A 26,882-nucleotide genomic window follows, 5' to 3' on the forward strand; every position below is an offset into this window, starting at 1 on the left:
TATATATAAAAGTATATAAAAATATATACATATAAAATGGTGCTAACAAAATTGTTTAAGAGTAAGAATGTGGGGAATTTAACTATTGATGAGACGTCACCTTTGGAATGTTTGTTAGCACATTGGAATAAGCTGCATGATGATTTGAGTAGGAGCCAAATGATTGAATATAGTAATCACTGGTAGCTTTTATATGTTTTAGAAGACCAGGAAAAGTGGCTAAAGAATGAGGCTTTGAATTATAATACTGTCTTGCAGTTAATGTTGTTTTGTAGAAGGGAAGGAAAATGGAAAGAAATACCATATGTGGATTTGTTCTTTTATTTAAGGCAGTGAACTGATTGGCAGAAGGAATGTAAGTTGATAAGTCGAGATAATTTAGTGATGGCTTTAGCTGTTGAAAAGATATGTGAAAGTTCCGTTTTCTGTTGTTGATTCAATGGCATGAAAACAGGCAGCAGGAGTATATAGAGAAGATCCGGAAAGGGTAGCTAGAGTTGTGGAAACGATTATTAGGACTCGAGATCCCGATTGGAATGATCTGCAAGTGATACTGGATAATTTGTTAGATAGTACTGAAAAACCAATGGTGTTAAAGACGGCAAAGACACAGGCAGAGGCAGCAAGTGCAGGTGGTGTACTTATTGGAACCATAGAACAGAATTTCCCTTTGGGCAATCAGATCCCCAATGGGATCCAAATGTTGTGGATCACAGCCAGAAATTGGCTCGTTACCAAGAATGGGTACTGTATGGAGTTAAGCATGCACTGCCAAAAGCTATGAATTGGTCAAAATTATATGAAGTAAAACAAGACAAAAACGAATCCCCCTCACTATTCCTGGAAAGGTTAAAAACTGCTGCCAGGAAATATACTAATTTGGACCCTGAAAAACCAGAAGAAGCTGTTCAATTGGCTTCTATCTTTATGGGGCAATCAGCCCCAGATATAGGAAAGAAACTCCAGAAATTGGAGGGGGAAGATTCAAGGGATCTGAATAAGCTGCTCGAAGTGGCATGGAGAGTCTATAATAATCGGGAGGAAGAAGAGGAACAGAAAAAGGAGAAAGAAAGGAAAGTTAGGGAAAATAGGCTGCTGGTTGTTTTAACGGGTGACAAGAGGTAGAGGAAGGGGACAAGCGAAGGGAAGAGGAGGTTTTAGAAATTCTGAGGAAAGAAGATTTGATAAGTCATTAGGGATAAATCAGTGTGCATACTGTTGGGAAGAGGGGCATTGGAGAAGAGATTGCCCCAAATTGAAAGCAAGTCAGCAGGAAGCTGTGAGAATGATGACTTTGGATGAATGAAGGGGACCGGAGGGGAGCCCAGCTGAGCCTCTGCTTACAATCAAGCTGGGAAACGCTGCAGTAGAATTTTTAGTAGATACTGAGGCAACATATTCTGTTTTGAACACCTGTAAAGGGAAATTGGGAAATAAAACTGCAAATGTAATTGGAGCGACCGGGAAACAAGAAGAAAGACCATTCCTAAAACCCCTTAATTTGAAATTTGGAAGTAAGGTAATTACACATGAATTTCTATATATGCCAGAATGTCCGATGCCCTTGTTGGGATGAGATCTGCTTTCTAAATTAAATGCACAAATAATTTTTGAAAAAGGGGACATTTATTTAAAAAGACCTGAATCAAAGACAGGGGATATATTAATGATACAAGAAAAACCAAAAATGAAAGAAATACCACAAGAAGTAGATGAGGCTGTGATACCTACGGTCTGGAACACTGAAATACCTGGAAGATCGAAGGTAGCCCAGCCTGTAAAGGTTGAATTAAAGGAACATGCCAAACCAGTAAGAATAAAACAACACCCAATAAAATCAGAAGCTAGACAAGGAATTAAGAAATTAATTGATAAATTTTTGGAATGTGGAATTTTGGAAGAATGTGAATCCGAATATAATACTCCAGTCTTACCGATTAGGAAGCCTTCAGGTGAATACAGGTTAGTTCAGGATTTAAGGGCAATAAATCAGATAGTAAAGGATATTCATCCTGTGGTTGCGAATCCATATACCCTTTTAACAACTTTAAGGGAAAGTCATCAGTGGTTTACAGTGCTTGATTTAAAAGATGCTTTCTTTTATATACCTCTGGAAAAGGAAAGTAGAAAATTGTTTGCCTTTGAGTGGGAGAATCCACAAACAGGATGAAGAACGCAATTAACATGGACCAGACTACCACAAGGATTTAAGAATAGCCCGACCATCTTCGGTAATCAACTGGCAAAAGAGCTCGAGATGTGGAAACAAAGCAATCCAGAGTTACCTGGTCATCTGCTTTTACAGTACGCAGATGATATACTGATCGCCACCGAGGACAGAGCAACCTGCATAAAGGTAACAATAGACCTTTTAAGCTTTCTGGGACTTAATGAATACAAAGTATCCAGAAACAAAGCACAAGTAGCAAGTCAAGTTGTAATATATCTGGGCTTTGAAATTTCAAAAAGACAATGACAGTTGGGAACAAACCGAAAAGAAGCCATCTGTAGTATACCAGAACTGAAAAATGTTCACGAATTGAGGGCCTTTCTGGGAATGACTGGATGGTGCAGGCTATGGATCCTGAACTATAGTCTAATAGCTAAGCCATTGTATGAGGCCCAGAAAGGGACACCTCCCTTTGAATGGGCCCAGAACAGTGAAGGGCCTTTAAAGATCTGAAACAGGCCCTGATGACTGCTCCTGCTTTGGGACTTCCGGATTTAACTAAAGATTTCCAGTTGTTTGTTCATGAACGGCAGCATCTGGCCCTGGGAGTGCTGACCCAACGGATGGGAAGCTGGAAGAGACCAGTGGGGTACTTTTCCAAGCAACTGGACACAGTAAGTGAAGGATGGCCTACCTGTCTTCAGGCAGTTGCTGCAACGATAATGCTCATACAAGCAGCCAGAAAGTTAACTCTGGGACGGACAGTAGTGGTATATGTACCACATATGGTGGTGACTGTTTTAGAACAAAAGGGGGGTCACTGGCTTTCTCCCAGCAGGATGATGAAGTATCAAGTAATATTGACGGAGCAAGATGATGTGATGCTAAAAACAACTAACCTAGTTAACCCTGCAGTTTTCCTGAATTCTGTGCAGGAAGAAGGACAACTGGAACATGACTGTTTAACTACTGTTGAACAGGTGTATTCCAGCTGACAGGGCCTGAAGGACACACCATTGGAGAATCCTGACTGGGAACTCTACACAGATGGTAGCAGCTTTGTGGAGAATGGAGTTCGCTACGCTGGATATGCGCTAACAACGGAGAGATCAGTCATAGAGGCTAATGCTTTGCCCAGCAATACCTCAGCGCAAAAGGCAGAGCTGATAGCCTTGACGAAGGCATTAGAACTGAGTGAAGGAAAGAAAGTAAATATCTGGACTGATTCAAAGTATGCTTTTGGTGTAGCACATGTCCATGGAATATTGTGGAAAGAAAGGGGACTATTATCCTCTCAAGGGGCAAACATCAAATACAAAGAGGAAATACTGAAATTGTTACAAGCAGTCCAGCGACCGATCAAAGTGGCAATCATGCCCTGTAAAGCACATCAATCAGGAAATATGAAAGAAGCTATAGGGAACAGATTAGCTGATAGAACAGCTAAAGGAATAGCAAAAAGGAATGCCTTACAGATGGCATTAATCCCCACAAAGAACAAAAAATTACTAAAAGAGAAACCTAAATATTCAGAGGAAGATGAGAAACTAGGGAAGTTATTAGATGCAAAAAGGAATTTAGCAGAATGATGGGTCACAGTTCAGGGACAGGTAGTAATTCCCCCACTTCTGATGAGAGAAATATTACAAACAAAACATAAAGAGTGCCATTGGGGTCCAGAAGCATTAGCCACCTTTTTAAAGAGATATGTGGTGTAACATTCTGTAAGAATGTTAGAAATGGCTAAAATGATTTCTGCCAAGTGTGAAATTTGTTTGCAAAACAATCCGGTGATAAAAAGAAAAGTTCCAATGGGAACCTTGAAATCGGGAGTACAACCTGGAGATTATTGGCAAATTGATTTTTCAGAATTACCCAGACAAAAAGGGTATCGATAGACATTCTGGTGGGGGTTGATACTTTTACAGGATGGCCTGAAGCTTTTCCTTGTCAGACCAATCAAGCAAAGGGAGTCATTAAATGGTTGTTACAAGAAATAATTCAAAAATTTGGAGTACCTATTAGAATATCTTCTGATAGAGGCCCACATTTTGTTGCAGAACTAGTACAAAATATTAGTACAATTCTGGGAATTACCTGAAATTTACGTACCCCTTGGAGGCCTCAATCAAGTGGAAAAATAGAAAGAATGAATCAGACATTTAAAAGGCAAATTAGGAAAATATGTCAGGAGACAAATTGGCTACTACTTCTAGTGAATTTGCTAAATTACAACGGCCTTTGCAATCTTCCCTATTGGCTTTAGAAACTAACCAGTGGCTGTTGTCAAACATTTTACCAAAATGGGAAAAGGTGAATGTGGAAGACCATGAATTTCGTTGTAGATGCACTCGGTGTGGCCCAAGATAACCTATCTTTGGTTCTCAGTTGTATCCAGGCTCAACTGTGGGCGCAATCAGTGGCCGCTTCAATCATAAGAGAGGGTGAAGAAGGCAATCTCCCCACCGAGATTCGGAAAATAATTTGAGATAGTGCCACTGATTTAGAGAAAAAACTCCAGTCCTGGTGGAATTTGGTAAACTTTACCCACGATCCCATCACAAGTACAGCCACAACTTTTGTATTAACTATACATAATGCTTCAATATATTCCATCTACCCTGTTATTGCATTAGGATTGAATCACAATGGAACCTTACTCTATCCATTTGAGCATAGAGTATGGGCCCAAGAAGTGGGACAGAAATGGCAAACTGTGGATTTGGATTCTTGTATTGTACGAGAACAACAAGGGTTCATCTGTGAAGGTAATGCAATCAGAGGTCAGGATATCTGTTTAGATACTGAACAAAATCATTTTGAGTCATTTTGAAACTCGCCCTGACGAAAACCCTGAAACACTGCTTATATATATGTATTGGTAAGGGCTGTGTATGTTTGAGAACAGCTTGTGATTTTATATCCGTAGATGATGTAGTTACACATACTAGGAATCACTCCAATTTTTGTGTTTGTAATTTCACTGAAATCACGGGATGTGATTTTTCTTACTTGGCTCCAGTCACATCTCACCAGCTCTTGCAATCTAATTATACATTAACTCAGGAACTGTTGCCTGCACCCATTGGAATGAATCTCACTTTAGTGAAACAATTGCTACAACAACCAGGATTTAATCAAAATTTTGAAGAGGTCAAGGGAAACAGACACAGAACTTTAATAACTGTTCATCACAATGTGGAAGAAATACACTGTGTTTTAGAGAGGGTGGAAAAGGTGCAGAACATAAATGGTGGGACACTCTTTTCGGATGGTCACCTACTGCTACAGGCATCCTAAATAAGTTATGCCACCCCATCGTTATTCTCCTGATACTGATTTTGATCAGTCTTGTTTTATCAGTAATACTACATATCATAAATTGGAGGATGATGAATCGATTAACTCGTTTCGCATCTATACTTGATGCACATAATCAGCTTAACTGATTAAAATGAAAGTATTGAAATAATTTTCAAAACTTTCACAGGGGGGAACTTTTGTAAATACTCTGATTTAAAAAAAAAAAATCAAGAATTAATCATATAGAAAGGTTAAATTTGATTAATAAATAAAATAATAAAATACAAATGCATATGTTAGGATTGTTCAGTTAGAAACAATAACCATAGGAACCTCACCAGGGAGTCGCTGTTCCATACTAAGGAACTAACAGTAATGAGATGGAATGATGAAGAACTGAATAGAAAAGTCTGGTTTGAGTCCCGTGACAATGTGACCTGATATGCACCAATGATGCTGCTTGGAAAATTCCTTACCTTTCCCATCTTGATTCAAATATCAAGAATGCCAATCAATAGATATTAATAGAAATAACCATTGATTATTTTAAGGATGGATATTGATAGAATAGTATAATCCAGAGAGCGATTAATAAAAATTAAATTTTATATATTCTGTATGAAGGTAACGAGGTATGACTTATCTGTGATTTCATCATGAACTAACTGCTGAACAATGTAGCACTGTGAATAGGCAGGATTTGCTTGTCAAGAGAATGATAAGTTGTAGACCTGGTCAGTAAACCGAGGAAAACTTAAGAAGATTCCAAGAATGGAATTTTGCAACCAACCTGAGCAAAGATGGCGTTCAACTAAAGGACACCATGAGGAAGACTATGGACGACCAGCAGAGGACCTTAGACGACCACCTGTGTACCTGAAGGCCCATGCCTCACGAGCTTTTACATATATTAACGAGTTCTCAGAAATCGTATGAATATGTTAATTGTTTCCTGGAAATATGATGATTATGTATACTTTGATTGTGTATAACTTTTGTAGCAGAGAAACTAAGCACGCACACGTGGTGGAGTGATCCCCTGTGCGTCCAGCGCTGCAATAAAGAAGTGCCTGCTCACCCACATGCAGTGTATACATGAGTTTTTATATTACAGATTTGTAACAAACTGGTATTATTTTTCAGCTCACTATGAAAGGGAAGAAAGATTTTTTGCCACAACACTTCCTTGCAGATAAGGATAACCTGAATGAAAATATTTTTATTTGCTCAACATGACCTTTTGTTTTGAATCAGAACAACAATAAGCTCTGTTGCTCAGAAATGGGGCTTCTGGGGCTAGAAGCCAAATTCTCGTACAGATTCCCCTGGGCTGACCCCACCACTGCTGAGTACAACACGTCACCTCTGGGAGGTGGATGCACTTACACATACAGCAACAGCTCTGCAGAAGCTGGGTTTAAGAGCCCTTACTCCCGCCTTCTCTCTACCCCATGCACCTCCCTCCACCACACTGACACAGCCATTGCAACGCCACACAGGGAACCCAAACGGGAACCGACCTGGTGGAAACAAGAACCTGAAAGAAGCTGCACGTTCTTCCTCAGCATGTCACGTACTTGAGACTGCTTCTGAACATAGGCTTAATTACAGCAAAAACCTTTCAACTGACAGAAATTGGGTCCTACTACACAGGAGGACCTCAAAATGACAGGAAGCAGAATGTGCAAGACAATCTGAAACGGCGGAAGGTGCCCAAGTTAGTAAGTTCCTCAGAAACTTGTTGTCCAGGTGCAGAAAAACTAAAAAAGATCTACCCTGAAAAAGAGAAGAGCCCTGTACCTAGAGCACAATATTCTGTTATTCTGTCTTTAGATACGAATCAAAGGGGTATATTTGTAGAAGATCAAAGAGGAGTACTATCTTGTTCTTGTCTGTTTGCCATTTGCATGAAGGGATACTGGGGTTTGGACACGGAATTTTCCCTGCTAAAAAGACCTTTACTGACTTTCTCCATCCTTCTGGCAGATCCAGGTAGCTGTTTCAGGAGCACAGTGGCAGAGGGAGGGGAAAGAGGAAAAGGAGAGGAATGCTTTTTAAGGGTAACCACATCGTAGCTGTCAAGTTTTTAAAAGGTAATGTGCATGGTGACTGCATAAGCTGCCGTATGATCCATCCAGCTGTGCCAAATGCGAGGTAATAGGTAAAAAAACTCTCACGCACTCCCCAGATTTGCTCCCAACTTCGACTGTATACCTTTTATGACTCATGATGCCCCAAATATGTCTCAATTTCTGATGATTTTTTGGGGGCAGGATCTTAGAGACACGTAGCTCTGCAAAAGAGTTGCTGCTCATAAGGTGTTTTATAAACCCAGTAGAATAGCATGGGAAAGACCCCAACAGTAGTAGGTGATATATTATGCTTCTGAAAAAGTAGTTTTTTCCTCTTGATGATGTTTGAAAAATCCACATATCACTTTTCTCACTGAACGTAGCCGAAGCCAATACTGTCAGAGCAGGAGCGAGGAGTGGGGGAAGGACAGAGACAGAGAGAGAAAGTCTGATCAGTGTGTGCTGGTCCACAACAGAAGAAGGAACCAACTGCTAAATAGTTCTCCTAGTTTCAAGAAGGATTAGGTCTTACTGGAAAAACCTCACAAATGGGTGAAGCGTTGCCACCAAACCAGAATTCTCCTCTTTGATTCACAATGAGCACAGGAGGTTGTGAAGAAAGCAGTGAAACACAGAAAGTGCTGTCGATTGACTTTAAAAACCCTCCCACGAATGGGACAACAACAGTACTTTATAAGCTTGGTCATAGTAATAATTTTTGAAGAGGGTACTGAACGGCATGGGGCAAAAGAAGGATGGGAAAGGACAGTCCAGTTAGGAGACATGTTCTCAGCTGTCTCTCAGACCCCCAGATACGAGGCTAGCAAGACATGCGACAAACACTGAAAGTATCCTGAAAAAGGCAGGTTTTAAAAAGTGTTAAACTGAAAAGATGAAACCAAAAGAAAACCAAACCGAAAAACCAAAACTACACTCCCCAAACCAGAGCAATTGCACACGATGGAGGTGCTCCCACCGCATACAGAGAAATCTAAGCTACTGATCTCAACACAATTTATGAAACATTCTTATAATCAAGCAATACAGGAAATTCCTTCCACGAATGGGGAAGACAGTCTAAGCTCTCAGTAACTATGGTATTGGCAGATTCACGTCACACCAAGCCAACTCATGCCAAAACAAACAAACAAATCCAAAACAAAAAACACCACATGAAAAACAAACCAAGACATTCCCAAGCACCCCAGTCTTCCATGTTCCCCTCACTGCACTTCTATCAAACATCTCACAAATCAAAGAAAGTTAGCAGAATAATGCTCTTCATGTAGTACAGAATATTTCTTTAACTTTTTTAACAGTATGTGAAGATGTCCAAGACTTAAAAGCATTACATTTTGAACTACACAGTGCCTAAAGAGCACAGAAATAAGAAAACTCTCTTTCTAGAGTAATTTCTACACTGCAAAGCTAGGAACCAATTTTTTTAGCAGTGCAGTAAATGTTGAAAATGTATCAGACTGTAAACGATGCCAAATCCCACTGAAAACACTTAGGACACCACTTTCTGTTATTGCTATTCAGTGTATATTCATTCTGTCACATAATTACCATCTGGAGAATTGAGAGACTTACATTTATATAATTTCATAGTCTTTCATGCGACTATTTAAAGGAACTACCAGACAAAAATACAAAGAGACTGTCTCTTCTATTTTTAATCACTTTCAAAAAAATTAACAAGTTATGCTTTGCAAGGCAGTTAAATAAAGAAATTAGAATGAGTGCCTAATACTGAGCCCCTTCTATAAAAATGATTCAACTAAACATGAATACGGGTGAAATGCTTTCAGTACTGCACATACTAAGAATTCCTTCCTACATTACAGAAACACACATCTAGACTCATCCTTATACTGAATGGCTTTTACACAGATGAAAACACCAGTACAACAGGGCAAAACATGAGCTTTGAAAAAGGAAAACAAAGACAAAACTAACACTGACAAAGAAAGGTATAAGATGAAAAATACCAGGTTAGATCTTGCAGTGTAGTATTTTTCTTCTGAATTGTCCAAAAATCACTCCTGCCAGGCTGTTTGTTAGACAGAGATCAAGACACTCAAGTTATTTACATTGTGACTGAAAGCCAGGTATACACAAAGGGAAAGTTTCTTGCTAAAAAAAAAGTTGTTAGTTGAAACTCAAACCATGTTAAGCCAGTTCTGGGGATGGAAGTAAAACACAGCGAAGGGTACGGTCACATTACCAGACACTAACGAGTCACACCAAAAGAATGGATTATTGTTCACCACCTGAGCTGTGGCAATGAGCGACAAACTGCCTCAGTTAGAGGCAAGTATGTGCCAGTTCCACATCTCCAGGCACCACCACCAGTAACTCCTCATGCTGCAGTGGTCCACTCCTTTGGCTTATAAACATCAAATTTAAGCATGCTTTAGTGAGACAGAAGCAAAAGGGTCAGAAGAACTGCTGTAATGAAAAGGGATCCACACTGTTAGTGCTGGAGGAACAGACAGGCACCTCTTGCTCCCGCTTGCATTTAAAAGACTTTCTCTCCCAGAGCGTGTAGGTTGTTACAAACCTCTCCCTCAGCCTGCTTTGTGCTAAGGCTCTTTGCTGGAGCAGCCATTCTGTGAACAGAGCTCTAGTTCGCATTTGACATGCCACTTTAAATTGTCCATCGGTTCTATATCTAATGACAAAATACAGTTTTTCTTTGGTCTCTAGACCCAACATCATCATTTTCAAAATCATTGCTCTGTTTTATCTGGAAAGGACAGATCAGGACTGCATGCTTCATTCTGATAGGAGCAGTGGACCAGTTAATTGCCCTCTTCAGAAAGATCCAAAGAAGCAATCAGGGATCTTCCTTACAGGCAGGGAGATGAGGCAAGTTCTTTGGACAGGTTTCAAATACCCAAACTCCAACAGGAGCAGACCATACGAAAAGATTTCCTTATCAGCAGAATTAATCTGGATCCTTCAAGTCCCTTCTTGGAGCAGCAAGGGCTTCTGCCATTCCAAAGTGCAAAGGCCCTGATTGCTAACCCACAAGGTAGGAAAAGGCTCTGCTCCTCCCTCCCAACAACACCGGACAAAGAAGTGCTCTCCAAAGTGGTGCTTTAGTCCCTGCAGAAAATCCCTCTCCCCGGTTTAGCAACTCAGGTTCCTAAGGTGCAAGGAAAACACGTCTCTGCCCCATGAAGCTGTCCGCTAACTGGTTTGGTTTGGTCAGTAACTGATAAAGCAAGAAAGAAACAGAAAAAGTATTTTTAAAACTTCAGCTTCTCCCTTAACATCTCTTTGCTATTATGATTCTGTGTCTGTAGAAATAAATGAAATTCTTAAGGAGCCAAGCATTATAACTTGAACTATACGATGCTACCAACTGTATTTTCTTTATAATCCAGACAATGCAACAGGGGAGCAAAGCCAGGATAACTTGGAATCAGTTCAAAAATCTTTTGGAGTTAACTGATGAGTTTACGGTGAAACACTGGCTTCATTACCATGTTTAAGAAACACTTGTATAACCAGGGCTCCGAAATGATGTTGGTATGCAGTCATGTCAAGGTCTAAATAACGTATCTGAAACAATTGCCTAAGTCCTACGTGAGATGTGGTAAGCTATTCTCCTCTGTCTCCAACGGGCACTAGAACCTGCAGACTACCTGCCCAGCCGTTGCTGAGGAAGAGCAAGATCACATACGAACTCATACACCCAGAGCCAGCTGACCCACTACCAAAGGACAAGGCACCGGGAAGGAGATTTTAGTATAACGACAGAGCAGTACAAGGAAACCTATGCCAGAAATCCCACTCACGTGTAGTTTGCAGCCTTCAGAAGAGGAATTACATTCCCAGCTACACACCCTTCCCAAAACCAACTCAGAGCAAAGCCAATGTCCCTCCCACCTATGCACTAAGCCAACTTTTTCACCTCAACACCTGCCTTAGAAAAACAAAGAGAACACAGAAGTCTGCAGTAAGGAAGCAAGGAGTGTCTTTTTTATCCAGGAATGTGAAGAAACTGCCCAAGTGCGCAAGTGTGGAAAGCAACAGTCTCCACAGAAGAGAGGAAGCTGCTGCAATCCTGTGCGTGAGGCAGCACAGACACCTTTTCCCTCACTGCTTGAGTTCTCACACCCCTTGTACTGACAGGTCCGTAGGATGAAAACATTGGCAACACACCTTCACAGAATACATCAACTGCCAGACTCGGCGTGGCTCAAGTGTCGATACAAGCACAAGGGAGAGAAACATTTGAATATGCACAGTAATTCTACAATTAAAAAAATAACTCTATAAATAAAGGGAATGATATACTTGGCAATGAGGTATAAAGCATAGAGGAAACCCACAAGACCAAGGGCTGTTGCTTAGCACGTACATCACACCTGGCAGAGCCCACAAATAAGGGGTCTTGCTGCATATAGTGCAATGGCACCAAAAGATCCAGGACCAATATGTTACTTGTCAGAAAAATCACTACCAACTTCAGTAGCGCTAAGGAGGTATGCTACACATCTTGGATTTCTCCTCCTCCACAGACATTTGCAGGGAATAATGTGCAGAGCATAGCCCACGCTGCTTGTAACTCTCAAACTCACGATGTGGCTCTGTCTCTTTCCTCAAGGGTGGACCAAATTTTACTTGACCAACTACAGAGGAGAAAAGGAAAACAAGAATCTAAGTTGGACTGTAATTAGACCCAATTCAGCTCCAAAGGCTAACAAAAAAGACAAATGCTTATTTTAAGAATAGTTAATGTTGTCATAGTACACATGCTTACAGTTTATTTCAGAGCGTGTCTTTTCTCCTCTCCCATTTCTACTTGTCGAATGAATCCTATGAGGCACTACCAGAGGCTAGAAGTGAACAATAAAATACTTCGATACCAAAATATATTCACTTGAAACCCAGTATTGTGTACCTGGTTTTTAGCAGGTTTCTTTAGCATAATAGCAACAAAGACAGACAGAAATCAAGCGGAAGCTAAAAATAAAGATTGCATGTATGTTTTTGTACATGAAAGTTAGAATTATTTGGAGACATCTTATCTGTAGAGTGTCCTCACCTTCAAGACAAGGGTTTTTAAAACACTGGATTTGAGCAAGTAAAGACAATGCTGGCCAGCATTTGTCTTTGCTCAGGTAACATTTCCTTTTTGGCCTCTCAGTTTAACGGTATTGATAGTTGGAAACTCTTCACTAACATACAGTTAAGTATGAAGACAGGATGCAGTAACAGAATATCTGTTTTCTCTTGTTTATGAAACACTTCAGTCCTGCACCGCTTATCATCTTACATAAGCGTGCTGTTTCTTCCCAGCTGTTAAAGCAGAAAGTCAGAAACTTTGTCTCTGACAAAACCGTAGGTGAAATGGAGTTTCAGACTCTTCCAAGATAGAAAATAGAATCTGCAAGAAACACATACCAAACCGCTTGACAAAAACAACTACAGGATCGTTCTCTCCTTCTCATAAGAAAGCAAATGAGGAACTAAAGAACAAGTTCTACAGAGGTAGAACACGATTTTTAGGAATGCTTGCTTTGCAGATGAATGGAAACATAATTCCACAAAGAAACAGAAAGCAGAATGAAACAACAAAGTTGGTACCGAGCCCGCGATCGGGACGGTTTTCCGAGATGAATAACTCAATAACAACTAGTTTGTTATGAAGCAGGCATTCTTTAATACAGCACTGGGCAGCACTGGGGATTTGTCCACCACGAGTGCTCCAACAGGTTAGCAAAGCACCTCAGTTCATATACAGAAAAATCATACATATTCATCAGATTTCTAGAAAGGCTGGTCTTATCTGGTCTTATGTGGATGAGTTCCTGGAATTCATTTGCATAGTCCAAGCATGCGCAGTAAAATTAGGGTTAGGGTCTTTTTACCCTCCGGTGGTCATTCATAGTCTTCTTCACACTGTCTGCTAGTTGAACTTCGGGCTTCCTTTGTCCGTACATAGTCATGGGATTGGCTTATCCATCCTTTGGCCTCGGAATGTTGACGAGCTACCTCAAGGCCCATTTGATCTTATCAGGAAGGGAGTTACATATCTTGAAACATCCTATTATCAGTTCTGCTCAAGGAATAACTAAAACTATGCAAGTAAAGATTTTATGTATCACAGTAGTGTCTCAGCCAGGGACCGTCAGTGATTTAACCCTTCATTCAAGAATGCACGACAGAACTCGGGACTGGAGAAGCAGTCCACACATACTGCTGCAAAATTGTTGAAGGACAACCACAAACAAAATTTTAAAGTGTTTTCATCTCTTTCTCTTTGAGTGTCTCTCCCCCAAATATAATGAGTTTTGCTAAGGGCCTGTACATGTGACAGAGCAGCACAACCAAAAGTAAAAGCAACCCTTGAGCCTGTTCCCAGATCACAAAACATTCTGTGGCTCAAGAAATCATAAGCATTTAGTTTTGTCGGCAAACGAAAACTTAATCTGATTCATGATTAAAATGTATTCCTACCTCAGGATCATCGTCACCAAAATCACGGTAAGTGGAATGCTCAGGATTATTCATTTTATCCAAAAGTTCAATAGCAAGACTTGGATTTAATGGCTGGGTAACAAAAAGGATGCTGAAAGACAGAAGGAAAAACACAGATTAAAATTCCAACCACTCATATTAAGCATATTTTAATTTTAGAACTTAAAAAAAATCCCATGCATAAATTTATACCCGTAGTAACTTTTCAGCTGTCGGTCTTTTTTTAGGATTTTTTCCTAAGTACCATTTCCACAGAATGATGGAAACTATTGGACCTGTAAAAGGAAGTGGTAAACGTGAGAATCAATTGCCCAGTGAAATACATGATCATTATCTACTGAAACAGAAAAGTACTTGCCATTTCATTTCGTCCTTTAATTCAGGAGGCTGGAAGTTGCTTTTCATCATTAGCAGAAGCGCTCTAAAAAAACCAACAGTATTTCTGTGGTTTACATGGCAGTACATATCTGACATAAATTTTGAATACATTGTTTAGTTGGCAGGAAGAAGTCCATCCGTTTAAGAGATGCTACCAGGACAACATGACGCATTTATGCACCAAAAGGAGTTGTCACAATTTCTATCACGTACATCCAGAACACTTACAACCCAATACTCTTGCAGTACCCCCAAACACCACAACCACACATGTAGCCACTACTCCAGATGGATGATTTGGGGAGCTGTACTTACACACCGCACTTTAACCCCTTGCTAACCTCACTGGACGTAAGTCAAACTTTGGAATCATCCCAGTCTGTCCTGGGAGGGGGCCAGGGGATCCAGTGTGTACTGGGACAGGGCCCAGTCTGTACTGGGAGGGGGCCAGGGGATCCAGTTTGGACTGGGAATGATCCGAGTCTGTCCTGGGAAAGGGCCGGGGGATCCAGTTTGGACTGGGAATGATCCCAGTCTGTCCTAGGAGGGGGCCAGGGGATCCAGTTTGGACTGGGACAGGGCCAAGTCTGTCCTGGGAGGGGGCCAGGGGATCCAGTTTGCACTGGGACAGGGTGCAGTCTGTCCTGGGAGGGGGCCAGGGGATCCAGTTGGGACTGGGAATGATCCCAGTCTGTCCTAGGAGGGGGCCAGGGGATCCAGTTTGGACTGGGACAGGGCCAAGTCTGTCCTGGGAGGGGGCCAGGGGATCCAGTTTGGGCTGGGAATGATCCCAGTCTGTCCTGGGAGGGGGCCAGGGGATCCAGTTTGGACTAGGAATGATCGCAGTCTGTCCTGGGAGGGGGCCAGGGGATCCAGTTGGGACTGGGAATGATCCCAGTCTGTCCTGGGAGGGGGCCAGGGGATCCAGTTTGGACTGGGAATGATCCCAGTCTGTCCTGGGAAAGGGCCGGGGGATCCAGTTTGGACTGGGAATCATCCCAGTCTGTCCTGGGAGGGGGCCAGGGGATCCAGTGTGTACTGGGACAGGGCCCAGTCTGTCCTGGGAGGGGGCCATGGGATCCAGTTTGGACTGGGAATTATCCCAGTCTGTCCTGGGAGGGGGCCAGGGGATCCAGTTGGGACTGGGAATGATCCCAGTCTGTCCTGGGAGGGGGCCAGGGGATCCAGTGTGGACTGGGAATGATCCCAGTCTGTCCTGGGAGGGGGCCAGGGGATCCAGTGTGGACTGGGAATGATGCAGCCCATGGAGAGCCCAGGCCGGAGCAGGCTCCTGGCAGGAGCTGCGGCCCCCGCAGAGGAGCCCAGGAGGCAGCAGGTTCTCTGGGCGGAGCTGTGGCCCGTGGGGCCCGGAGGGGGCCGGGGAGGAGCGCGAGGAGGAAGGGGCAGCAGAGATGAGGCGCTGTGGGCCACCCGCAGCCCCCTTCCCCGTCGCCATGCGTCGCTCGGCGGGGACAAGGGGCCGAGGAGTCGGGAAGCGAGGAGTGAGGCTGAGCCTGGGAAGAGCGGGGCTGGGGGAAGCTGGTTTCCTTTGCTTTTGTTGCTGCTCTCCTGCTCCCTTTTTACTTGGCAACAAATGACATCAACCTTGCCCAGGTCAGGCCCTGCTCGCCTGTGAGGGGGCACAGGGTGGCTCTGTGAGGAGAGGCCCAGGCTGCCCCTGCCCGCCCGGCAACAGCCACGCCATTGGCCACGGCTGAGCCAATCAGCAGAGCCGAGGTGGCCTGTCAGTCACAGCCACCTGGGGTGGGGCTGGAGGGGGCAGAGGCTGAGCAGCCTGAGGAGAAAGGTGTGAGGGACGGGCCGGGGGCAGCGGGGGGGCCCCGCTCCCCAGCCTAAAGCAGTTCCCACCGGTGTGGCACTGGTTGAGGACACCCGTGGTAAGGGCAGCTCAAACCCATTTCCCTCTTCCCAGCCTTCCTGGCTGCCGGGTGCAGCCGAGCCAGAGGCCGGGCAGGGGAGGCTCGTCCTGCCAGCGCTGCTCATGGCGGCAGAGGAGAGAGCGGCCTGATCCTGCTGAGCACAGGGTCGCTCTCCCGCCTCGGCTGCCCCTCGGCCCGGCGCTGCTCGACACGCCGCTGCCGCACACAGGCTGGGCAGTTTGCCTGTCAGGCGCTTGGGACAGCTGCCCCAGGGGGGCAAAGGGGGGAAAGTCACTGCTCCGTCCTGCTGCTGAGAGCGTGATCGAGAGAGAGAGATATGTCTGCAGCAGGCTCCCCTGGGAGGAACTTAGGCCTCGAAAGACCAGATACCGTACCTTAAAAGTTGCTCTCATATGGCAAATGTTGTTTTCAAGGCCTATTTGACTGCTACGGGGCTCTCTACCAAAGAGCTGAGTCCAGGGAGAAGGGTGGACGGGAGGAAGGAGAGGGAGACCATTCCAGCAAACTTCCATGCTTTCCAGTCATTAATCACCAGGCAAAGAAATTAGAAATACTGAAAACCAAAACGCCAGGCACGCTGACAGGAGAGCTCATGGCAAAGTAACGTGCCCCACTTTGCCTGCCCCCAGCACAACCCTAGCTCGCCAAGAGCAGAGAGGGCCAAGAGCTATTTTCAGTGGACATCAGACAGACAGATGCCTAGAACAAAACTTGCTGGGGAGGATGCTGCCGTTAGACTTCTCCCTTTCTCGGAAGCTGATGTACCTGGACTGAACCACAGGGATAACCCAAAAAGTAGTCAGCGTCCTTGCACTAACGAAATCACACAAGAGCCCAAAGCCAGATGCCTTCCCTGCTCTCAGTCCCGCCTATCCAACAGGTCAAAATCTTCCCAAAGCAGACAAATCAGCCTAGCAGGCAGGGCATGAAGCCACACTCCAGGCAGCCCCACAGACCCCACACCAACCAAAGGCACGGGCAGAACCAAGCCAGAAACTCACAGGCAGCCTTTGCACCCAGTTTGAGCTAGAAGCACGGAGCTAGCGCAGGGCTACAGCAACCACTGCCGCCAAGCACGGCTGAAACTGCCCGTCACCTTGCGTTTTTGCATGTCTCCTCATGAGACACCTCTGCCTTTCCCTCCTACACTGTGTTCTTGAATACAGGAAGAGGCACCTGGTTAATCTTCTCTTTAACAGGTTATTAGATTATTCAGCTATCCAAAAGAGAGAGGGAGTGAGAGAGAAGAGAGAAATGCAGATGAACTGAACTGCAGAAGAAGATCATTGACTACAAAGCAAAAGACCCAGAGACCAGCTGGTGGTTTTACAGGGACAAAAGCAGGTGCAGGAAGAAGTACACAGAAGTGTTTGCAGGTGAAAACCTAGCAGGAGACTAACGATTCGTGATCTTAGCCAGTATCACTAGAAGGCAGAGGCTGCTGTCAGAGCTAAGGTCAGAGGCTGATCGGAGCTGTGCCAAGACATTTAATAAAGTCAAGTTGCTGTTTCCATCCAGCTTAAAAATGTCAACTTATGTCCTTCTCCTGTTTCGGAATATCCAGACAGCGAACCACCACTGGAAGCTTCGTTCACAAGGCAGTTGTCTGACAAACCGCTTTGTGACAAAAAGCAACAAGACAATTCAACAGGAGCACAGGCTGCGCAAATTCAGTGTTTGCCAACAATCTCCTAGAGAGCAGACACGAAGGTCAACCCAAGAAAATTTAGAGACCTTGCCAAGTGATGTAAGTGCCACGGCAGCTCCCCTGGCAGAAAACCTCCTGAGCTTCAGCTGGACTTGGGAAGGGATTTTTTAAATCCTCTTTCCTCCACAGCTACCCCAGCAGCTAGCAGTGGAGCAGTGCTGCCCGGCCTCTCTCCTGCAGCACAGCCGAGCAAAACAGCAGCACAATGCAAACATCAGCCTCGATCAATGGCCCTGAGTGATCTGCATCAGAGGTTCAAAAGAAGGACTAAGGCAACTGAACTCCAAACAGAAACACATCATTTACTAGCGAGGCAGAGCAGACAGCACGGTGTGTACGATCATGAAGTACTCAGACACGATTTCACCTCAAATGGGGCAAGTTAAAAACATCTGAGGGTGGCACCCCAGCCGGGTGCCCGAGCTGCTGACAGAAGCAACCAGGGAGCGCAGTGTGACCACACCGGTGCCAAGCACTTTTTGAGATGCACTGCTGGCACTGCTGCAGGGACAGGGCTTGTTTCCAGCAGAGCAGGTGCTGCTTTCAACAGCTTTCCACCCAGTGGCACCCCCAAACCCGAAATAACCCTTAGACCTGGTAGCATTGCCCAAATCCAGGAAGAAACCCTAAAGCCAGGTGCACCCCACACCCGGCAGCACCCCCGAAACCTGGCAGCGCGCACCTGACAGAGCAACACTCCCAAACCCTGAGGTTTCCCCTCAAATTGGCAGAACGCACCAGACGCAGATGCACACCCCAAAAGCTGTTTGCAACCTCCAAACTCACAAACACCCCCGAGCCCAGGAGCACACCTTAAACCTGTGAATGGTCCCCCAAGTCCAGAAAGAGCTGCCAAATGCAGAAACAGCCCCAAACCGGGCACCTTTCCGCAGATCAGGCAGCTCCCTCCAAAACTGGCAGCACTGCCCAGCCCCAGCGGGGTGCAGCCGCTTGAGCCTGGTGGGCTGAGGCCACGCCATGGCAGCAGGGGCAGCCCCCGGGCTGGGCCCCCCCAACTTGTCCAGGACAGGGAATGGCGGCTGCAGCAGGGAGCCCGGGGTGGCCAACGTCCAACAGCAGCCTCACCACCAGCCCAGCTGCGCTACCACCGCTCCCTGGGACTTGCCAGGGCGCTGGGGCCCAGTCAGGGCATCCTGGGCAAGGCTGTCCTCCCCGGGCAGGGAGTGCCCGGGGGGATGGCGGAGCTGTGCCCGGAGGAGGGGAAGAGCTGTTGCAGGGTAGTGGGGAAAGGGCAGAGACCGCGGGTGCAGACGGGGCTCAGGGGGTGCATGTGAACATCGCATCGGGAGAAAGCGCTGCTGTGGAGTGGCACTGAGCAGCAGCCTCCTGGGGCCAGCAAGGCCTGAAGCATGTGGCCAAGGTGCTGGGCAGCCAGCCCAGGCCAGCCGAAGGGAGGCAGGTCTGGGGAAGTTGCTGCCAACCCCGGGGGAGAAGACAACCCCCCAGTCCCGTCCCCTAACGCTGCCCCTCGAGAAAGGCAGAGGGGGATGACTGTCAAATGAGCATGGGATCTTCCAGGTCAGATGAGATGAGCAGCCAACTTTATTGTGCTGGGGGATGGGGGCCAGCACTTGGAGCTGGTGCGTGACCGGTCAGCAGCCAGGGGTGGTGGGGCAGGGGACAGAGCCTGGCAGGGTCCTGCCATGCCTGGCCCTGCTCCAGGGAAACGTCTCATGGGCAGAGGAACATCTCAGAGGCATTTGGAGCAGCAGGTTCCAGCTGATCTGTTGGTCTCACCTGCTCCTCCTGGCCAGGGAAAGAGACGAGTGGGCTGGCGTGCTCTGGAGGGGATGCCTGGGGGTCTCTGCAGGCACAGGGGTTTCGTCTCTGCAGACACGGGCGTTTCGTCTCTGCAGACACGGGCATTTCATCTCTGCTCCATGTCTTTCTGTCGCAGCCCTCAATCCCTTGGAGGAAGACGTCGAGCCCTTGGTCTCTTCGCTGGGAGCTCAGACTGTGCTGACTGTGCAGAAGGCCTGTTTGTCATCTTTGTAAACTGGGTGGATGTCATGCAAACCATAGAGTAACAACCATGAGCACTGCCTACAAAACCCTTCAGGTAAAAGTAAATATTGTTGGACCTGGCCTTAAGAAGGGGAAAAGTACTGAGCTTCTGGTGTAAGGGCAAACTCCCTGTGGCAGGAAGCCAGGATGTGTGTTTAGAGGACACTGAACTAGTCATGAGGCATGCTGTTGTGCAACATCTGTTAATATATATATTAGTGTGACATAGCGCACTTCTGAGAAACTGTATTTTCTATGAGGCTTGAAACATAACCTCTTAAAAGTCCTTCCACCTTGTTTTAGCCAACTGTATAGCAGTACTGACCAATGCAAAAGGTTTAAGCAGTTTATACTTTACAATCTAGCTTTTTTAAGGTAAGTGTCCTTGTGGCTTGGATTAGCTGATACTTCAGAAGCACTCCTGAAAAATTTGCATTGGAAGTATCTGTTGGGACCTTGTATGTTTCTGAAGTTGCATAGCTGTTAATTCGCAGTACAACAGGGAAGACTTGCAAACATTGCTTTGTTGTTAAAGAATGATTGCTTCTACCTCCTCTTCTTCCTTTTCTTCCTCTCTTGCTCACAAGAAAAAAAAAAAGGGGGGGGGGGGGGGGGGAAGACCAGACCAGCCTGCCTTGTGCTCTTTGGCCTCCTTGCCTGTTTGCAAGGCTTTTCCTGTACAGCTGTTAACTCTTGCAAGTAAGGAAATGCAGAGACACTCAGAAGTTCATGCTTTGAACCACTCATTCTTCTAGCAAATCTTACTACAAATGAGTTAATAACTAACGTGGCTTTTCTGTAAGTTTTAGTAACGTCCTGAAGCCTCATGTTCCTAGCCTAAGAGAAGGTGACACTTGTGGCTGGGGAAGACTGAGCCAGCTGAGGCTGTTACCTCTTGTCCTTAGAGGCTGTTACCTCTTGTCCTTAGAGGCTGTGCCCCCAGTCCTGCCCACATCAGTGGCCTGACATCCCTGTGCAGTCATTGCGGGTCACTGAGCAATTCTCCGCAGGGTTGCTGCTCATAACTGGTGGCAGGCTGTTGTCCTTGTAACTAGATAAAGCGAGTGCTAGCTGGATGACCTGCCTGTGCTGGTTGTCGGTTTGGGTGGGATACCCTTATTCTGCTAGCTCGCTGTTTTGTTTTAACAGGAGAAGCTTTCAAAAGATATTGAGTACCTCATCAGTAAGGAGAGCCAGGTGAAAGCTCACATCACACAGCTGGATCTGCTGCTGAAAGAAACAGAGGTAAGAGTGTCTTCCATGTTGTCTGGGGATAGCCCTTGCAGGGACACAGCAGAGACTCAAACTGTTTTCACTGAAGTGTTTCAAATCCTTTGGCTTTTTTCAGTTAGCCAGTAAAACAATTTCTGAACAGTTTGTGTTAGTCCTGAATCACAAATGGTAAGACCTAATCCTGACAGTGTTGGAAATATGGGCAACATACAGAGGGAAGTTAAGTTTTGGGTGCTGCTGTAAATTTAATTGAAATAAAGCTTGTTTGATACCTTAATCAAAGAGAGGTGGGTTAGACTTACAGCTCTTGTGTATTAACGGTGCTTCACAATTTACACTGGCTGTTTGCCTTGAGGATGTTGCAATAAAGTCAGAATTAAGAGTAAAATCTCCCTGCAGAAGAGTCAGAGCTGGGAGCTCACGTACAAGCTGAAAAACACAATGGCAGAAATTGCAGGAGCTCCTGGCCCTGCCTGTATCTTGATAAAGATTGTCTCTGTGCTTTGTAGTTCCTTTTATCCAGGGCACTAGTTAGAGGTGACCCTACAGTTCTGAGGGCATATGTGAGAAGCTGGGCTGGACCCCCATCTCAGTGTGGTTGGGGAAGGTGGAGGAGCACCTAGCTCTTGGGCATGAAGACTTCAGAAACTGACCTGTTTTTACAGTGCTTTTCCATGAGCTGTTTAGACACATGCTATGCGTAACTCAAGACATAATCAGAGGAATACTTTCCTGCTCTTCGTTCTCTGTGTTGATACAGTAAACGCTTACTAGCTTGGGTGCAGTGCTGATCACATTTTCAGTGCTGATGGGCATAACAAAGCTCATTAGTCTTGTCTGTCAAATGGATGACTAGATTGCTGTGATACCTTGAACAACTTTAGGTATGTTTCTGTACACAGCCACAGTGCTGTGGAATCTGTCTAAAATGTCTTTTGTTCCCTCCTAGTGCAACAGTGAACGAGCTAAAGAAGAAGCATCTCAGAGCTTTGAGAAATTATCTCATGTCCTAGAAGAGAAGAAGTCCGCAGCTCTTAGGGCAATTGAAACTTCTAAGAATTTAAGGCTGGAAAAATTGCAAACGCAAGCAGAGGAATATCAAGGGCTCCTGGAAAATAATGGCCTTGTAGGATATGCTCAAGAGGTGCTTAAAGAAGCTGATCCATCTTGTTTTGTTCAAACAGCAAAACAGCTTCATGTCAGGTATCTTAATTATCTTCTGTTTGAAGTACAGATACTGTTCCAGGATGTCTGGTCAGTCATATTCTTTTGACACCTGCTAGCAAAGTACTGAATGCAGTACCTTGTATTGCAAAGGCTCAGAGATGGTCCCAGTACCGTTCAGTAGAAATTGCTACATTACAGTGTGCGTTAAGAAACAGCAGTCAGGAGGGGCTCTGTCCTGTGACAACACGTGGCCTTGTTCAGTAGGACTGCACTGGAAGGGTAGCCCATTCAGCTCACTGACACATTCCTTTGCTCAGAGATTGTATCGGGTATTTGCAAGTTCATCTAACAGGTCTCTTCTGGCTTTAAAGTCTTTGATCTTAATAGCTGTTCTCCATTAGCGCTTCACATCTGTTTTGTTCTTTGAACATAATGCCCCAAATTGTTAAAATGCTCTACCAGCTGAACGATTACCTCTTCATTATCTTTACACTGATACCTTTACACTGATGTACAAAAGACCTTAAATTTTGCATTTGAATTCTGTCTAGAGAGACAGAAATTTCTGGGAGACATCAGTAAGTACATGAAAACAGAACTTTTTTTTAAAGCAAAACCTAGCATTTTTACTTTAAGGAATGCACACATGTGAATTCCCTTTTCTCTGTTCTGCCATCCCTTTGCTTCTGTGCTTTCAGAATCCAAAAAGCTACTGAATCTCTGAAGAGCTTCAGGCCAGCAGCTGAAACTACTTTTGAAGACTTTGTGGTGGACATAGCTAAGCCAGAAGAGATCCTTGGTGACTTGTCCTTCCATTCCAATGGTAAATTGCGAGAGCATCAGGTCTTTCTCAAGTTACGACTTGAAGGGCTTCTCTGGAAAGAGGCAAAACTTATGCAGGGCTGCAGCTGCAGAACTCAGTCTTGTGACTTGCATTGTCCCTTCTGTCTCTGTGATCCACAAGGCATTACCTGGCAGCAATGCTAGCTTCAGCTTTGAAAAAGAAGCTAAGATGCCATTGCATTCAGTACCAGTTTACATTGGCTTCCAAAACATTGTAGTTAAGTAATACTAGGTCTTCCTAGAAGCTTTTTGTTAACATGACAGAAAAGAATAGGCTTTTATATGCTTTTTTAGCTGCCAGCAAAAATAAATAACACAACTTTCGAAGTAAAAACAGAAAGTAAGGGATTTATGTAAGTGCATGAATGGAACCATCCTCATCTGTACTCTTTAACTGATTGAGTCAGATTTCTGCCCCCACCCCCACCCCCCCCAAGTGCTATAGCCACTCAACAAAGGGCTTGTATGGTTAATTCTAAAACAACATATATCTAAATTTGAGGGTTTTTTTCTCCTGAATCTCTGGCATTCCAGGTCTAGAAATACCAGAAATCAATGAAGAGCAGAGCAGAATGTACAACAAAGCTCTGATCAGCTGGGAATGCCCTGGGAAGACAGACTCAGCTGATATCTATGTTCTTGAGTATCATAAGCTTAATAGAGAAGAGGAGAGTGCGACGTGGCAGGAGATCAAAGTTTGCAGCAAGAGCAAAGTAATATCTGATCTTGATGATGACAGCTCCTATGCCTTTAGAGTTCGAGGATATAAAGGGTCCATCTGTAGCCCTTGGAGCCGAGAAGTTATTTTGCGTACGCCTCCAGCTCCAGGTATTGGGTTTTCTTATGTCCACAAGGTGTTGAATCTGTGTCTGTCGGTGTTAAGAGCTGTAGGTGGTTTCCAGTAGTTCCCAGACTTCTACTCTACTGTTATCGGTTGCATAAATGTTTAGAAGCACTGTTAACAAACAGGTTAAGTAGGTGGCATGCTGAGACCGTTTTAGCTTGCATGACGTTCCCGGTAGCCTTTAAAAGTGAGAAATTCTGATGCCAGCATGACTTAAAATGTAGTTTATAAGCACAGAAGGCCAAATACTTAACTAAGAGGAAATTTTTTTGGATACTGTTTTTCAGTTTTCAGTTTTCTTTTTGATGACAAATGTGGGTACAACAGTGAACATCTCCTGCTGAACCCAGGAAGAACCTCTGTGGAAAGCAGGGCTGGATTTCCTCTACTGCTGGGATCTGAGCGCATGCAGATCGGATGCTACACAACCCTGGATTACATCATTGGCGACACTGGGATTGCCAAAGGGAAGCACGTCTGGGCTTTTCGTGTGGAAGCCTATTCATACCTGGTGAAAGTGGGAGTTGTTTCTAGCAACAAGATACAGAAATTGTTCCATAATACCCATGATGTGACCAGCCCAAGGTAAATTGCAGACTCTTGCTTAATACATGTTTTATGTAAGGAGATGGCTTTTTAAAAAATAAGTTAAGAGTGAGTCTGGTCGCAATTAGTACACAAGGTGAACCTAACTAGTGGAAAGTAGCTTGAAGGATATGCTGTAAGCAGGTTGTCCTGTTCATCCCCTGCTATTAGCAGAAAGGTGTTGTAATTATCCAGAGTCCTATTTTCATTCTTTTTGGGAAAGAAATGAGGTTCCTATAGATGTCAAGATGTGCCAGTTAAAGCAACAAGGTAAAAAAAAAGCATCACTTGCAAGATTGAAGCAATGTTTAATTGTCAATAGTAAGACTCTGCCTTAATTTCCTTAGCATACTAGGTTTGGCAGCCATTCAGAGGTACAATGTTCACTGTGTATATCTGTGTATCTTTGCTGTAGCTTGCGTCACGGTGGATTCCAAGTCACTGGCTTATCCCAGGCTATACACTTGCATATGGTACTGGAGTGCTACTGATCACAAGCCAAAGTACAGTGGACAAACCAATAAAAAGATTTCAGCTCTGAAGTATGGTTGTAGTAAGCCTGGATGTGTCTAGGAACTGCAGGCTGGGAAGCTATCTCCTGAGGACTCTTAACTCTTTCAGGAATGTAAAAAATGCATCAGCTTCCTCCTGTGTAACATACTGAAAGTGTAAGAATGCCTGTGTCTTGAGCTGCTTAAAGCCAGATGGAGGCTTTTTGCAAAGTGAGAAATTAGATCCTGATTTCCTGATTTCTTTTTCCTCATCCACACAAATACCTGGAAAACTTTGGCTGACACAAATCCAATCTCCCCCCAGACATCCCAAAAATGCAAACCTAGCTAGGGATTGTCGGCACAGAAGAATGTGTGCTTCTCCAGTGTGTCTTCATCTGGTGACAGAAGTAGGGGGCAAAAGCATGTAGACTGAACAAATCTGGCCACAAACTTTCCCCAGTAACCAGCTGGGAAACAGGGGTTCATGGAAACCTCCAGGCAGAGCACTTTAAAAAAAAACAAACCACCAAACCAAAAACTTAAACCGCTACTTTTTGTGTTGTGAATTTTAAAGACAATGTAATACAGCAGTGGTGTGGAAAACTCATAGGACAACAGTAATGTTAAATGTATTTACTCGTGTCATTTAACATTATGTAAATGAAGTTAAACATACCTTGTCTGTAATCATGAGTCATAGTCGCTAAATTACTTTTCAAGTTAACTAATTTGCTATACCTGTAGGTTCATTAATGATTACCTAGCATGAGTACATTTAGATACATCCGCTCCTTAGTAAAGCCTTCTGTGGTCTTGTCCTCGTTAGTGTTTAGCTGTTATTTATTGTCTGAAGTGGCCCAAGTGAGTGTTCTCCACCTACTAAATGCATCTTCCCTCCTGGCTTAGGTATATTTTTACCCCACAAGGTTTTGCAGGTGATCATGTGGTGTTTCTTGTCTTACAAAAATGTTTTCTCCAGTTCACATCACTGATCCCCCTTCAGAATTTGACAAAAGCAAATGGTTGTTTTTCTGTTCTAGATACGAGCAAGACAGTGGTCATGACAGTGGGAGTGAAGATGCCTTCTTTGAGTCATCACAGCCTTTCACACTGGTCACTTTAGGCATGAAGAAGTTCTTTATCCCCACAACACCTGCTGCCCCCAAGGATCCAGCGAGCAGAATCCTTCCCCTGCCATCGTGCTTGGGCATCTGCCTCGACTGTGACAAAGGCAAGGTGGGGTTCTACGACGCAGGCCGTATGAAATGCCTTTATGAGTGCGAGGTGGACTGCTCTGGCATAATGTACCCAGCGTTTGCCTTAATGGGTGGCGCAGCAGTTCATCTTGAGGAAGCTGTCACAGCAAAGTACGGGGAGTACCACGACGACATCTAGTGCAGTGATCTCTTCCCATTGCTGTTCTGAGGTGGAAGACGAGAGAGAGCAGAAGAATTCTACCTTAGTTTTCACTCCTGATTAATTACATTCTATCCACATGTTGCTTACAAGCCTCTGGGTCATGCTTTTTTTAAACAAACGGTTCAGACACGTCCCACACTAGTGGGAAATGTTCTTCCAGGAACTCTCCTGCCTTTCTTGTGATCTGTGCAATGCTTTTCTCCACAGACTTTCTTCCCAGGGGGAAGCAGGGAAGAAGTTTGACT

At 44.6% G+C, this 26,882-nt stretch overlaps 1 protein-coding gene across 1 annotated transcript; it reads left to right on the top strand.

Moving 5' to 3' along the window:
- The first annotated feature begins 2,257 nt into the window (after positions 1-2,257).
- Positions 2,258-26,613, top strand: LOC132320918 (E3 ubiquitin-protein ligase TRIM36-like). The gene is made up of 10 exons (XM_059834559.1): positions 2,258-2,356; positions 3,169-3,378; positions 18,759-19,265; positions 20,018-20,107; positions 21,202-21,297; positions 22,235-22,488; positions 23,151-23,275; positions 23,830-24,123; positions 24,427-24,724; positions 26,259-26,613. The coding sequence occupies exons 1-10, from the start codon at positions 2,258-2,260 to the stop codon at positions 26,611-26,613; spliced, it is 2,328 nt and encodes a 775-aa protein (XP_059690542.1).
- The last annotated feature ends 269 nt before the right edge of the window (positions 26,614-26,882 follow it).

This window comes from Gavia stellata, unplaced genomic scaffold, assembly GCF_030936135.1.
Source record: "Gavia stellata isolate bGavSte3 unplaced genomic scaffold, bGavSte3.hap2 HAP2_SCAFFOLD_79, whole genome shotgun sequence".
Lineage (NCBI taxonomy): Eukaryota > Metazoa > Chordata > Aves > Gaviiformes > Gaviidae > Gavia > Gavia stellata.